General features: G+C 37.7%; 1 protein-coding gene across 1 annotated transcript; it reads right to left on the reverse strand.

Annotated features, from left to right (window-relative positions):
- Positions 1-4485: 4485 nt before the first annotated feature.
- Positions 4486-15350, reverse strand: LOC130102542 (gastrula zinc finger protein XlCGF57.1-like). Its single transcript, XM_056268494.1, has 4 exons — positions 15293-15350; positions 14112-14543; positions 13594-14027; positions 4486-5262 (listed from the first exon to the last, which is right to left on the reverse strand). The coding sequence occupies exons 1-4, from the start codon at positions 15324-15326 to the stop codon at positions 4486-4488; spliced, it is 1677 nt and encodes a 558-aa protein (XP_056124469.1). The 5' UTR covers positions 15327-15350.
- Between the last annotated feature and the right edge of the window lie 996 nt (positions 15351-16346).

The following is a 16346-nucleotide window of genomic DNA, read 5'->3' on the forward strand; positions in this document are numbered from 1 at the left end:
GGACAGATAATGCTGATAAAAAATTGTTAGATTAGAACAAGTTAAAGCCGCAATCAGAGACTTTCAGCTTGTGAAGTTTCTACGGCCACTGTACCCAGATAGCAAAATTGTGTCGGCCCAGATCCGGCCCACATCTGGCACACGTGGAAAGATGATCTGGTCCACATGCAGCGTGGACTGACGGCCCTTGGGCGGACCACTCCTGTTTGCCAGATCTGGGCCACAAGCAGGCCATAGCAATGCCACATGTCAGCCAAGGGCAAAGAAATAAACCAGAACTGGACCTTATATGAGCCACAAAATCTGGGAATATTTTTTATTTTATTTGGCAAAACCTCACACATGATACAAAACACAAACAAAGTGTAAAAGACATAGAACGTACAGTATACAATGATTATTTGATATTATGAAAAAAAAAAGAGAGAACAAGGCTCTGCAGGTCTAAGCAAAACATCCAGTAACATGTTACAATAAGGTTCATTAGTTAGGCTAACCACTATTTTCTGTTTCAAACTATCACATAGCATTTGTAGGTCATAATAACAAAAAAAATCCAGGTTTTGATTTTCAAAGATTTTTTATAAAAAACGATTATTTTTTCCCCCCAAAATGCAATAAATCCATTTTTTTTATTCAAAATGCAATTAATCCATTGAATCAATATAAAAGTTTTTTTTTCATATTGAAACTGTTGAAAATACACAACAACGTAAGTTTATTAGTATAATATTTTTATTAAGATCTGTAAAGAAGATTGAAAACATTTTTCCTCCACCCGAGTGCCTCATCTTCTTAATCTCCTCACGTAAATGATTCGATTTTGATGCCTTACCCACCGCAGAAACAACCACAGGTTCATCAATGCCATCAAAATTATTAATTTTTTTGTTTGTTTGTTGATCGAAAAGTACAAAATAGATAAGAAGAACTAGGAAGCCGGGTGTATTTAAGGCGCTGCCGTTACTGTTTACATTGCGTGGAATGGTGCGTTCTGATTGGTTGAGAGCAGATATATCGCATTCTGCAGAGAAGGGAGACTGGCGTTTGTCGTGGTTTGGAAAGAAAGGGTTATCGCATTTTACTTCAAATTAAACATTGACTTTTCTATACCAACCAGATACAATACTGATTTTTGCAGTAACCATTTTTTTTTTTTAGAAATGGCGTTTATCGCGTTTTGGAACCAAACTCTTCATTTGTTAAAGGATAATTCCGGTATTTAGCACTTTGAGTCTATTTTCTATTTAGTTTGTTTTGGATGAACTAGAGTGGTGGACACAGAAATTTTGACGATGGGTCCTGTCATCTACCCGACCCACTATCCCTGTGTTATGTCTTCTAGGGTCTAAATTAAGTCTAAGTGCATTAAAAGAGGTGCGGCGCAAGGGGTAGAACTTATTCAGAACCACCTCAAGCACCACCCATTTCCCTACCTATTGACTGATTGTGTGATTAAGTGTATGATATGAGATGCAAAATCTGGGAATATTAAATATGGAGTCATCTCAGCATTAACAAGCATAGGCTAATCACTGAAAGACAGAGAAACACAAGACCTACAACTGCAATTCAACAGGCTTTTTTATTTCAAAAACATTTGGCATTATTTTACTTCCATACCACTCTCTGACCCCCCAAAGGTCGCTGTGTAATTCACCTGACTAAGACCCATTGGGGGAAGCATTTAAATAATCCTAAAAATAAATAACTAATAAATTACTTTTATGTCCTCTCACTTCATATTTCTCTTTTTTAATTATTTTGATGTAATTAAAATAAAAATATTTGATCTTTCTTTCATTTCAGATCTGATGGAAGAGAGCGTGGAGAGAGAAGAACTGAGTGAAGTGGAGGAGGAACATCATGTCCAACCTGGAGGAAAACCTTTGAGTCGCTCAAAGACTAAAAATACATTTTTAAAGAAAAGAAGAAACAAGAAATCTTTCACCTGCACTCAGTGTGGAAAAAGTTCATACGAAGGAGAAGCCACATTCATGTTCTGTGTGTGGAAAGAGTTTTTCACTGCTGCACACTTTACATAGACATGAGAAAACTCACACTGGTGTGAGAGAGTACATGTGCTTTGAGTGTGAGAAGACTTTTACTACAGCGATACGTTTAAAACGGCACCAGAGAATTCACACTGGAGAAAAACCTTACAAGTGTTCACTGATTTAAAAAACAAAAAACCTTCCTATGTGTTCTTTGCTAGACTGAGTACATGTATGTACATGCTTGTATTTTTGAGAAAATAATGTTTATGCATGGTTATTGAAAAAAATAAACAGTTTCTTATATAAATCAATCCTGCCTAATCATTCATATAAAACAATACATTGATTTTTAAATTTGTAAGACACTTTTTGTTGGGAAAGACAATATGCGTGGTATGACTATGTACTACAAATGTGCTTTTGACTTTCATTTATATTTGGATTATATATATATATATATTAGGGGTGTAACGGTTCACAAAATTCACGGTTCGGTTCGATACGATACACTTGTGTCACGGTTCGGTTCGGTACGTTTCCGATACAGCAAAAAGAAAGAAATGCCAGAGAAATTTAATTTTTTTAATTATATTTTTATTAAAACTAACATCATTAAGTATGATATTTTTTTTTTTTTACTTTGAGCAATACTTGACTTTTCTTAGGAGCATATAAAACAAAACAGCTCCTTGGACTAAATGAAATGTGATATTGTAGTAGTTATAAACAAAGGTTTATTTTAGTTCAGATTAACATTTGAGGGCAGAAATTGTATTCATAATGTCAAAATAAAACCGACTTAATCTTACTTGAAAGCATTATAAAGCCTACTATTCCTGCCAAACTCCCATGGTTACAGTGAGTGTTACTACTGCAATGTTGTGGTCGCGCCAGCATCTCGAGTGCGCTTGCAACACGCAACGCGCCTACATTTGAAATAACGAAATTTTGGTCGGCAGGAAAAATGGTCCAACGAACGGTTCCCGCGAGTCTCGAGGTAAATGGCGTTCGTAGCTCCAGATTGGATCCAGCCTCTCACGGAGACTTCAGATGCCCCAACACTTGCGATGAGACACATTTCACTATCACATCTAACATTTACGAAGTATTTGGAGAAGAGTTTTCGGGAAGGTCTCTTTTCGAAGTAATCAGTCACATATTTACTCGTATATTTACGAATGTTTCATGAATGAGACCCAATGTGTGCTATAGGGACGCATTTAGTGTGACCGGGTTGCTCCAAACTAGTTTCCTGTGCTTTCTTATTTGCTACCCAACCAAAACTATTTATACATCCATAGACACATTCCCAACAGTTTTCCAGTACCTTTTTAACTGGATGTCTTTCATCATGTCCTTTTACATTGATCTAGTATCACACATTTTTAAAAACAATAAAAAAAAAATGAAAGTGTCACATATACAGTAAGGTGGTGATCTCAAGATGCACAGAAAGTCCAATAGAAATACTGTAATGTTAATCTCAGAGAATACTCTCAAGAGAATAAAGTAACTGATAAGATGTGTTTTAAAATCCCCATGGCCGGCCACCTTAGATACGCAGAGAAGTTACTATGTTTATTAGGTTGTTTTTTTAAAACAATGAATTCAATCTACTATTTTTTTACTCTCTATTTGAACTACAACCATGTAAATCTGCAAAACAAAACATGGTTTCTGCATAAAATCCATTTTCACAGTTAATTCGGGATGCTAAATCCAATATGGGTTTATATTTAAGTTCAAAATGTCTAATGTCTGAGTTGCAACACATCAAAACACAACAACACAGCAAACACAAATAATGTAGACAAACAGCCGTTTCATTCTATCTCAGTCGTGTGTGGAGTAAAGTATAGTTTATTAGGCAATTAAAAGCATTGAGAAATTTAAACAGAGAACCCAAAAAGCAAACATAATACTTCATGGTTTTCAGATATTATGACAGTAATATCATGATGATATAGAATTTTGCATCTGGGTTTTCTAAATAAATCATAAGTGGAAGAATAATTATCATTTTAAAAACAACAATGAAAAACAAAAATAAAAATAAATGTGTGTGTGTTACAGCCTCTTCTTCAGCTTCCTGAACAAGAACGATTACGCTTTTACTTTCCTTCATGAAAGAGTAAGCACAATACATGAGATACATATGGATTATAAGACAAGTGACCATAATATGAATCTCATAAGTATGCACAACAAAATAATTTAGCAAAATGATATACAAGAATAAAGCTTTCTACATTGTTCTTTGGGAGGAACTTTGAGTTGATCTGAATCCCACAGTTGAATCTGCTGCTTTTAAAGATTTTAAAGTCTTTATTCACTCTGAAAAGTTCAGATAACATTTCTTTCTCATGTCGGATGTTATGGCTGGTTAGGACAGATTTATCCAGATTATATTTTATTGCTTAATGCATTATTGTGTCACATTTGGCGAAGATACGGCATCATACCTGAAAGTGCTGGATCTGAAGAGGATCTACTTACAGTGATGTTTGGTATGTTTGCGTAGAGAAGATGGATGATTGAAACGCTTCCCACAGGCAGTGCAGTGATACGGCTTTTCTCCAGTGTGAATAATCTGGTGCAGTTTTAAACTCTTTGCTGTAGTAAAAGTCTTCTCACACTCAAAGCACATGTACTCTCTCACACCAGTATGAATTTTCTCATGTATTTGTAAATATTGCAGCAGTGAAAAACTCTTTCCACACACAGAACATGAATGCGGCTTCTCCTTCATATGAACTCTCAGGTGTGTCTTCAGGGCTGAATTCGACAAAAAAGTTTTGCCACATTGATCACATGTGTACAGCCTTTCTCCAGTGTGGATGTTTATGTGTTCCTTAAGGTGTGCCGATTTAGTGAAGCTCTTTCCACACTGATCACAAATGAACGGTCTCTCTCCAGTGTGGATCATCATGTGACCCGTAAGATATGCTTTATCTGTGAAACTCTTTCCGCACTGATCACACGTGTGCGGCTTCTCTCCAGTGTGGATCATCATGTGACCCGTAAGATATGCTTTATCTGTGAAACTCTTTCCGCACTGATCACACGTGTGCGGCTTCTCTCCAGTGTGGATCCTCTCATGTCTTTTCAGATGTTCTGATCGACTGAATCTCTTGTCGCAGTGTGAACACTTGTAAGGTGTCTCGCCTGAATGAACTCTGTTGTGTTCCTTAAGTCTTCCTTTTTGTATGAAACTCTTCCCGCACTGATCACATGAGAACGGCTTCTCTCCGGTGTGGATCATCATGTGACGCTCAAGACTATATTTGGTTGTGTAACTGTTTCCACACTGAGTGCAGGTGAAAGATCTCTTTAAATCTTTCTGTTTGGTTTGAAAGTAACTCAAAGGTTTTTCTCCAGTTTTGACATGATTTTTCTCCTCAACTTCACTCAATTCTTCATTCTCCTCGTTTTCATCAATCAAATCTGAAACGAAGGTAAACACGATAAATTTTCAGTAACTAAAAAAAAAAAATTTAAATGAGAAAAGTGAAGGACATAAAAGTGAACCCTGATGTAACAGTGGACATTAGGCAATTTCTATTTAAAAAAAATCCAAAACAATGTTGATGCATTTTTATTAAGTATACATCCCTGCAACTAAACATGAATGAGGTACATTGATCTTACAATTATTATTTCAAATCCCATGTTTATGAAGAGAACAATTAATTTGATCAACTACGCAATTATCTAACATACATTTTGTCAGGAATTTATTTCCTCAGTTCATAGAAAGTGTCCCTTATTATTTGTTGCCACATTATTCAACAGCTGTAAAGATTTTTCTTATTACAACAAATCTAAATGTAAACCTGCTTTAAGAATAAACACCAACCTCTTTGTTCTTCAGGATCTTCAGTGTGTTTCATTTTGCAGGGTTCTGGATCACTCATGTTCTCACTGTCCTCTTTAATAAACTCAGTCTTGGCAGATTTCAGCTCTTCCTGATGCTCTGATGCTTGTCTTCACTTGTAGCTGATGGGAATTTACAGCATTAATTGGAGAATTACAGTGGGCGGAGCTTCACTGATGATGTGATTGCGGTGGGAGGAGCTTCACTGATGATGTTAGTGATGTGGGAGGAGCTTCAATGATGATGTGATTGTTGTGGGAGGAGCTGATCTGCCAAAAGCAAAAATATATAATTTAATGAGTTTTTTTATACGAATTGACACATCTAAGAATTTATGTCTGTCTGTCTATTGTAAAGTAACTGGTGCTAATTCACACATTCATTGTATTGTTCACCCTTACATCATTCTGCTTCTTCATTTTAAATATAGCCATATTTACAATTTAGAAAACAAAATAATGAAAATCCTTACAAATATAAATAATGGTAAGAAAAACAGTTGAAAGCATAAACATAGAAATAAATGTACATATTTGTAATCATCAAATCCCCTCAGTCTGCTGACACCAATGAAATGAGCTTTAAGTGTCAATTTACAGGAGATGTGAAGACATCAGCATAATAAATGAGGTCAAAACAGGAACTATTGTCATGAAATAAAGAGTGTTTTCAGCAGATCTGTTAATATTGATGATCCTCAGACTATCAACACTCATTCAACAAGACATTCAGGATCATCAGCAGATCATCTCACTTTATTCTGAGTGTTTGCTGTTAGAAACACATTAAGATCATAAAAACAAGGTAAAAACATCAGTGTAAAATATGGAGAAATAGTGCAACAACATTATTGTACACTGTTAAAAATCATAAGTTCTGCTAAAAAGTAATGTTTTTAGTCCTTTTTCGGTTCGTTCACAGTAAAATTATAGATTATAGAAAACCGCTTCGCCGCGCAAAAGATTACAGTTTTTTTTAACTGCTCGTGCCGCTCCCCATGCGTCATGAAAAAATGCCTGGGTTTTTCTGACCTCTGTCTAGTTACAGGCCATTCGCAAAGCAACTTTGATTTGATTTCTTTTTCTAATTGCATATCCCACTGCGCAATGTGACGTCAGAGTGACGTCGTTTCTATGTCATTTTTTACGTCCAATTTCGATCCACTGAAGGGGTTGTTTTGTAACGCCAGGCGACGTCTTTATTCGAAAAGCGAGTACCTTGAATCACTAAATTTAATTAAATGAACACTACATTTTTTTTATAGACATTGTCTAAAATAACAGAAGCATTTAGAATAAAATGACAACCAATGAAATTTTGCTTGCAGTTGCAGGTTATAACCTCATCTCATTAAACCTTCTCCAATCTTGGTTGCACAGTTGAGCACTGCGATTAGAGTATGGCTCTGGCTCAGAGATGATTGCATGGATTTCAGACGTGTAGTAATAGATGACATCAGGTGTCTCTGGCCACACAAATGAGTTCTTTCCACCGGTCTCAAGCAGCTCACCTCAATTTCATCTTCCACCACCTGGAGAACTTGGCCCACAAAGGGTTGGGCATCATATATCACCACAACAAATTTCCCAATCAAATCGAGTGCTTGCTGTTTTGTGGGTATACTGGCAGATCTCTCCTCGCCTGCAAAAGCAGGACAGCTCTCTGTGGGTGATCTTTCCAGGGGTTTGTGCAGCAACTTGGTGTATCTTCATTGTACCCCTTACAACTGGGAGCTTACTTGGTACAGATTCATCATATCTGGTCACATCCTCCTCTGGAATCCAGAAGTGATCTATTGCTGAGCTGTTCTCCTTGAGAGCCCTGTAAAGTTCCTCTGGGGTCTGGATGTCTCTACCCATATTCACCAAGGCATCAGCAGTACGTTTCATGGCTCCTCCAACTCCATCAGGGGCCCCTTTCCCATGGGATTTTTCAGAGAAATTCCATGTGACTTCATCAAATCCCCAAAGGAAAGGAACTGTGCTCAGAAGATAAAAGTTATTTTTATTTCTGTACTGTGTCACTGGGCCATCACTTAAGAAGTGAACTTTGTTTATGGTTGGGTTCTCCTCCTTCACTTTTTTAAAGATTGGTTCAAGGTGTGCCCAGACAGCTCTTTCATCGTGACGGAGGCTGTTTGAGATGGTGGCATACGACTTGCACCCCTGCTTTGTGTATACCACACAGGTATGTATGGTTGCCTGTTTTCGACTTCCACCAAAATGGAAGGCCTGGATCTCTGTGCTTAGCTTGCATCCATAGTCGATAAGTCGATATGGACAACTACCTCTGTGTCACTGAGGTTTTCTTTGAGCTTTCTGCATTCCTCCAGCTGATGAAGCCAATTGAAGTGGTGTTTTGAGAGCAAATCTAGTGCTTGATTGAAGGATTTAACAAGCTCTTCCCATGACCCTGTTTCCACCTTTTTAACAAAGTTGGTGTAAACCTTGTCATCTTTGTTTACTTTTTCTCTTCTCCATTGCTGCCATGTAGTTTCCCTTGAGATTTTGTCTTCGGGTAACGTCACCTCTATCTCAGAGTAGCAGCAATGTGGACATATGCGATACATACAATCCTTTTTCTTCTGATCACATGCTATATGTGAGAGAAGTGAAGATGTGCTTGATGTTCCCAGAACTCCACTATGAAACAGCTTTTCTGCAAGCAGCCTAACATTTTCATGATCAAGACAAGCGCAGGTGTTGCGATCTCTTGTTTTTGGCTCACAAAGAAGGGTCGCAGGCGCACAAACTGTCTGTATGACATTTTTAACTCCTTACCTGTTTTTAACTTCTCTTCACTGTACATACTGTGAAGTTCCTTCAGATTCCTTAAGAGCACTCTGCGCTGCTGCTTATTTTTTCCTTTGGTCATGGTGTCTTTCTTTCCAGGGAGAATTTGGCTGTTGTCATCTCTACAAAGAAATTTACTGACTTCTATTTTCTTTGATGCTGCCAGTTTCTTTCCCCCCCTTGGAGTGCAGGAACATTTGCATCATTTCACCGCCACTCTAGCCGCGTTTCCATTACCCTTCAAATTGCGCAAATTGAAATTGCGAATTGAAAATACGCTCAATGAAACACGTCCATTTCGCAAAAACTCCCGTTTATCGCAAAAAAGTTTTTACGCTCGCATGAGGAGGTTTTTCAGGCAATTCGAAAAAGGAATATTTCGCAAAACTGCAATGGAAACGGGTTTTGCGCATTTACAGTCACCTGACTTAGAAGACGCGGTGTGTTTGGGGTCCATGTCCGCAAATAATAATAATAATTATCATCATTATTATAACATTTATTAGGCTACATATGTAGAAGACGCTTTTATCCAAAAGGAAGAAAGCAATTTGTCAAATCTCATTCATAATACAGGGCTAATATTATCACATATAAACAAGATTTTGACGCATATCCAAGTGTGTGTGGGAGTGTGAGCGCGCACTGCATGGCAGGAAGGCGCGGGCGCGAACACTTGCATTTTCCTATCAACAGTGGAAACAACTTAAAATACTCTATAATTTCTGGTCATACAGAAAATAATAATACATTATTCGCAACTACTTTTATTTGTGTAAACTCACAATAACAAGAAAACGTTGTGCTTTTGTAAAGTAAAATAAAACAATCAGGCGCGCTTTCATGGTCTCCGTGAACTGAAGCGCGAGAACTGAAACAAAATATGCTAAAGCTTGAAATGTCCACTTTAAAACGAACAATTCGAATCGAAAGCTAATATCTCCTGATTATGTAATCCATATGAAAGGTGCATTTCTCTCCAAAGGTGCATGCGCCTTACGCGGAGATGGAGATGTTTTAGCCGACACTGATTTTCTTATTAATAAACAATTAAAATGCCGTGTTATTTTTTCAGACACATTTATTATAGCCTTTAACTCACCTTTCTTTAGGCTGTGGTTATATGGCTCTTCTCAATCAGCACTGCGGGGAAAATATAATTTCCAGGTTCTAATTTGGCCTTGTAAAACCAATTTGTCAATATTTTAAATGTTTAATAAAGGGGCAAAAAGTCATAAACAAAAATCAGAAAATTCGTCGATATTTATTTTTTTGCGCAGCATTTGGTGTGTAGGTACAGTTGAAATTAAAATTTTGGTGTTCAACTTTGCACTTTAAAAATACAACCGTTCATTTTTCGTTTTGCAATTACGGGTTAAATACGGAAAAACGAATGGACACAAAAGTACACTGACCGTTTGGACATAATAGGAGACAAAGTTCTTTATTAAATTCATAAAAGAAATAATAATTACAGGAATACTGGATTCTAAACCTCAAAGAAATGCCACAATCAAGACCTCGGAGCAGAAATGAGGGAGAAACAGCCAGGAACTCCTTAGGCTATATGTGCCGTTCACAGTTTAAGGGTCTTTACCTGTCATTAATGCTTGGATAACACCACGTCTCCTTCCATTAATAATAATAATGTCTAGTGCGGTTGCTGTGATATAGGCTATAAACCTTAACATCCGTTACCATGATTTTTGGAATGACTTATCGCGAGAGGAAAAAAAATACATTTTAGTCGCATAACATCGGTTAATGGAAACGCCGTCATTTCGCAATAGTTTTTTATCGACTTTTAGAAAATATCGCAAAAGTTTTGTGCAAATCTGTAATGGAAACGCGCCTTCTGATTGGTTTATTGCACGTTACGCCCAAACCACACCTATGAGTAATGTAGCTACTTCAGACCAACCCATTTTAGATTTGCGTTGGGCGCAAGAGTCATTTATCCCGCCGGTATAATAGCAGCAGCGCCCGAAATCCGCCTACAAAGTTACTTGCCTTTCGCGTTTCATACTTGCATTTCAGATCGTTAAAATAGGGCTCATAGTGATTTGTTCAATAAGTGTCCATCGGTAGTTTGCTGCACTGGTCATATGGAAATTATCCCTGAAGTGTTTTATTACTGATTTCACGAGTTCACACTTAAATATAATTTGAGGGAGTAAAGTTTAATGTGTATTTGGCGTGCTGTCTGGGGGAGGGCTAGGGGTTCGGCCCAAACCCAGAGTACCCCCCCCCCCCCGTATGTAAGTGGTTAGGACTAGAAGTGTGGAGAAGGGGCGGTGGAGGGATGCTGCTAAATTGTCAATGGATTGAGGAGAGACTGCTGAGTCTATACCTCTTATCATTGATTGCTGAGTGCTCTCCACTTGTGTTAATTACCTGAACGTGCTCCTCCTGAACTTTGTTAATAAAACCTAATTTGTTTGATCTATAGTTTCAGGAAAGTCTGCAGCTGAAGATCCAGGTGGGAATGATGTGTTTTCTGAAAGGAAAGACCAGATCAGACTGGTTCTGCTGGGAAAAACTGGATGTGGGAAAAGTGCCACTGGAAACACCATCATCGGCAGAAACGTGTTCAAATCCACAGCCGGATCAATCTCTCAGACGAAACAGAGTAATTTAGAAACTACAGTGAGGTTTGGTAAAGTGATCTCAGTGATCGACACACCTGGACTTTATGATACTGAACTCAGTAAAGAGCAGATTAAAACTGAAATAGTGAAATGTGTAGCATACGCTTCTCCAGGACCACATGCTTTTCTTATCGTTATTAGAGTGGGTCGATTCACTGAGGAGGAGAAAAACACAGTGCAACATCTCAAAGAAGTGTTTGGAGAACACATACTAAAATACACCATGATCCTCTTTACTTACAAAGATCAATTCACGAGTTCACATTTACATCAATTAAACAGAGTAAAGATTATGCGTATTTGGCGTGCTGTCCAGGGGGAGGGCTCCGAGCTCGGAAATTTTTGCCCGAACCCAGAGTGCTCCCCCTTGTTGTAAGAGTATTTAGGAGAAGAAGTGAGGAGATGGGGTGGTGGAGGGATGCTGTTAGACTGTCAAAGAACTGAGTTAAGTTTGCTGAATATATACCTCTTACCTCATTGATTGGGAGTGTGCTCCACTCGTGTCTAATTAGGCTTGATTACCTGAATGTGCTCCACATGTGTTTAATTATCTGAACATGCTCCTCCCGAACTTTGTTAGGAAACATCATTTAGAGAAGCAAAAGAAAACCATTGAGCAGTATCTAGAGGAAGGTGATCCAGATCTCAAAGAACTTGTTGACAGTTGTGGAAATCGGTTCTTCTGTCTGGACAACGAGTCTGCCAGTTCCCCACAGATCAAAGATCTGATCAGTAAAATAGAGAATATGGTGGAAGAAAATGAAGGGGCGCACTTTACAAGTGACATGTTTGATGAAAGTGAGAAATGCATTCAGGAGATTCAGAAACAGAAACTAGATGAGAAAGTGAATCAGCACAAACAGCAGCACAAACGCCTCTCTAAAACAGAATGGAAGAAACTACACTGGCATTTAGTTGACCAGTCACGACAAGAAGCTGAGCAATCTTTTTATGAAAGAAATCTGCGACTCTTGGAGAAGACCCTGACCAGTGAAGAAGGAGCAAGTGGCACAAAGGAATCTGAGCACAAAGCAACCGGTCGTTTTAAGGCAGTTATACTTGCATTCACAGAGAGGATGTGTGTGATTCAATGAAAAACCACAAAGATCGGACACACAATATTCTAGGGCATCAATACATCTCAAGTGGTTCAGTGGTTATGCATTGGTATTGCAAAACCACATTTTTTTTTACTTGTTTTTCCACTTGGCCATTCTATAGGGTTGCCTCCCAGTAATTTTCCACAGACAAAGGACCCATTTTCCTAGTTCAGATTTGTTGACTAGCTAACCCTCTTAGGCCCTCGTGCCTAGGTGACCTGGAGGACAGAGGTCCCTTGCTCGTCCGGTTTTCTGGAGTGTCATGCCCCCGCCTCCCCAGGCATATGAAACAGTCCCCCCTTTCTTATCTCTCTGCAGATGGCAAAACCATGTGACATTCCTTTGCAGTATCTACTGGAAATGAAATTAGAACATAATACATACATTGACGGTTCAATAGAAAACACATGACCTAGTAGTCTCCACTACTGATCACCGTAAATTAAAAAAATTCCATAACAGAATATATTGTTGAATTCTTTGAATGATGACGATGATATTTTAATGTTAAAATAAACAAATCTAATTTATTCAAGATGGTGTTTCAATCAGAGAGTGGTTTATTTTTACTGGCCCACAGACTATAAGAATTGAGACAACTAAATAATTATGAATTTTGAGCGAACTATCTCTTAGAACAGCTGATTTGCAACAGATAGTGTAAACTTATAATGGTGGCACACTCTGACTTACACTATCTGTTGCAAATCAGCTGTTCTAAGAGATAGTTCACAAAATAAACTCCAGGCTATTTGCAAGGTGAGAGACTAGTTGTCCAATTTTCATGTGTGGATGGACTAAGGAATAGTCACTCAAAATACATAATTATTTAGTTGTCTCTTCCTATAGTCTGTGGGCCAGTATTAATTGCAAAAACTGCACCTCTTCTGTGGCTAATATTAATTATTATTAATTCATAATGATCCTTTCTCCGTGAAGTCAAGCAGCAAAAGTTGGAAAGTTGGTAGGAAAATATCAGTCGCCTGTAAACCAGTAAACGTTACTGGTTACAACTTACCTGGCCTGATACTTCCTTTTATGGGTACAGTTTATATCACTTAGCTAGGAGAGATTTGGCTATAGAGTGATGTGTGGCTAACTTACACAGAAGAGACTTTGTTGCTCATGCAGCACATTAAAATAAACTACTCGTCCATGATCTCAGACTGTGTGGATCTTCATGTGTATCTTCAGGTGAGTTTTAGAAGAGAAACTCTTTCCACATTGATCACACGTGTGCGTCTTCTCTCTGCTGTGGATCCTCTCATGTCTTTTCAGAGATGATGAGTCACTTAATCTCTTGTCGCAGTGTGAACACTTGTAAGGTTTTTCTCCAGTGTGTACGTTCTCATGTGTTTTCAGATGTTCTGTTCGACTGAATCTCATGTCACAGTGTGAACACTTGTAAGGTTTTTCTCCAGTGTGGATCCTCTCATGTTTTTTCAGAGTTGCAGACTGACTGAATCTCTTGTCACAGTGTGAACACTTGTACGGTTTTTCTCCGCTGTGGATCCTCTCATGTGTTTTCAGATTTGTTGATTGATTGAATCTCTTGTCACAGTGTGAACACTTGTAAGGTTTTTCTCCAGTGTGAATTCTCTGGTGCAGTTTTAAACGTCTATCTGAAATAAAAGTCTTCTCACACTCAAAGCACATGTACTCTCTCACATCAATATGAGTTTTCTTATGTCCATTAAAATTTTGCAGCCGTGAAAAACTCTTTCCACACACAGAACATGAATACGGCTTCTCCTTCATATGAACTACCAGGTGTGACTTCAGCTCTGATGCACTAGCAAATGTTTTGTCGCACTGATCACATGAGTACGGCTTCTCTCCGGTGTGGATCCTCATGTGAGCATTAAGATTACCTTTGCTTAAGAATCTCTTTTCACACTGATCACACATGAACGGTCTCTCTCCAGTGTGGATTCTCATGTGACCATCAAGACTAGATTTGCTTTTGAGACTCTTTCCACACTGAGTGCAGGTGAAAGATTTCTTGGCTCTTCTTTTCTTTAGACATGTCTTTTTAGTCTTTGAGCGACTCAAAGGTTTTTCTCCAGCTTGGACATGATGCTCCTCCTCCCCTTCACTCAGTTCTTCACTCTCCTCGCTCTCTTCCATCAGGTCTGACACGGAAGAAAACATTTTTAAATGATTAAATATTTCAGTACATCAAAATAATTAAAAGAGAGAAATATAAAGTGAAAGGACATGAAAGTGAGCCCTGGTGGAATAGTAGAAAGTCGAAAACTGCTATAAAATATTATGATAATTTGATTCCTTTTTATAAATTCTTTAAACTTTCCATGAATGAGGAAAATGTATCTTCCAATTATTATTTTAAAGCATTATAGGCACGAATCCCATGTTTCTTAGCAAGAACTATGACACAATTATCTAACATGATATTAACACTAAAATATACAATACTGAGATATGTTGACACCAACTTTGAGATTGATATTTTTTTTACTAAAAACGTTTGAATTATTAATGGCCATTTGTACTAGACTTTTCCTTGCACTGACTTCCATTCATACGCATGTGAAAGTGGGACACCAGAAACACAAGCTCAAGTGAATAACCCTGTGAGAAATAACACAAGCGTTTAGCATTCAAGTGGAGTGGATTGTTTATTTTTAATTATTAGTTATATGTTGAATTTATGATTGTAAAAAAGCTGACACAAAATATGACGTCATTTCACGACCGCGGCTTTAACTAGTTTTAAACTAACACATTTTATAAGCCTGAAAAAAAAAAACCTCTGTACCATTTCATAGTTGAACTGTTTATCTAAAAGTGATGAAGTGCTTGAATGTTTCTAACATGAATGTTCTCCAGCATCATGAATGAATGAAGAATAAACACCAACCTCTTTGTTCTTCAGGATCTTCAGTGTGTTTCATTCTGCAGGGTTCTGGATCACTCGTGTTCTCACTTTCCGCTCGGCTTCACTTGTAGCTGATGGGAATTTACAGCATTTATTAGGGAATTGCTGTGGGAGGAGCTTAACTGACCATGTGACTGCAGTGGGAGGAGCTTCCCCGATGATGTGACTGCAGTGGGAGGAGCTTCACTGATGATGTTTCCAGTGTGGGAGGAGCTGATCTGCCAAAATCAAAAATGTTAATTATTGAGTTTGTTTTTATAATAAATGACACTTCATAAGCATTTATGTCTGTCTATCTATTAATCGTACAGTAACTGATGCCATTCATTAATTATTTTTAATGCTAATACTAACATTATTCTGCCTCTTCATTAAGATACAGGTATCTAGAAATAAAGAAAATAATATAAATAATTTAAACACTTCCAAATATAAATAATGGTAAGACAAACTGTTAAAATCATAAACGCAGGCTACATAGCCAACAAATCCCCTCAGTCTGCTGACACCAGTGAAACGAGCTTTAAGTGTCAATGTACAGGAGATCTGAAGACATCAGCATAATAAATGAGGTGAAAACAGGAACTATTGTCATGAAATAAAGAGTGTTTTCAGCAGATCTGTTAATATTGATGAGCTTTAGACTATCAACACTCATTCAACAAGCCATTCAGGATCATCAGCAGATCATCTCACTTTATTCTGAGTGTTTGCTGTTAGAAACACATTATCAGAGTCATGATAGATGATAAAAGCCTGTAAAACTGCTCTAGTGAAAGACAATACTGTTATTTCTCACTATGACGGATAAAACATTAACACAAAAACAATGACGCTCATCTTCCTCAACCACTACAGATAAATAATTACAGCAGCATAATGTACAAATTAATCTCAATATAGCTAGTTTGATCTTTTGGTTCTACATTAATCACTAAAATAATAACATTCTATATGCGCAGAAACTGAAAATGATCATTGTAGCGGCAGCCAGTAACCGCTAAGAGGCTGAGTAGAGGGAATAAAGTTGACGCGT

This window comes from Rhinichthys klamathensis, unplaced genomic scaffold, assembly GCF_029890125.1.
Source record: "Rhinichthys klamathensis goyatoka isolate OS25496 unplaced genomic scaffold, OSU_Roscu_1.1 h1tg000274l_1, whole genome shotgun sequence".
NCBI classification, from domain to species: Eukaryota; Metazoa; Chordata; class Actinopteri; order Cypriniformes; family Leuciscidae; genus Rhinichthys; species Rhinichthys klamathensis.

Coding starts and splice junctions, on each gene's coding strand:
- LOC130102542 (XM_056268494.1), bottom strand. CDS start 15,326: ATGAAACACACTGAAGATCCTGAAGAACAAAGAG. Junction 14,544..15,292: donor AGATCCTGAAGAACAAAGAG/GTTGGTGTTTAT, acceptor CTTCCGTGTCAG/ACCTGATGGAAGAGAGCGAG. Junction 14,028..14,111: donor GAGTTTTTCACGGCTGCAAA/ATTTTAATGGAC, acceptor TTTCAGATAGAC/GTTTAAAACTGCACCAGAGA.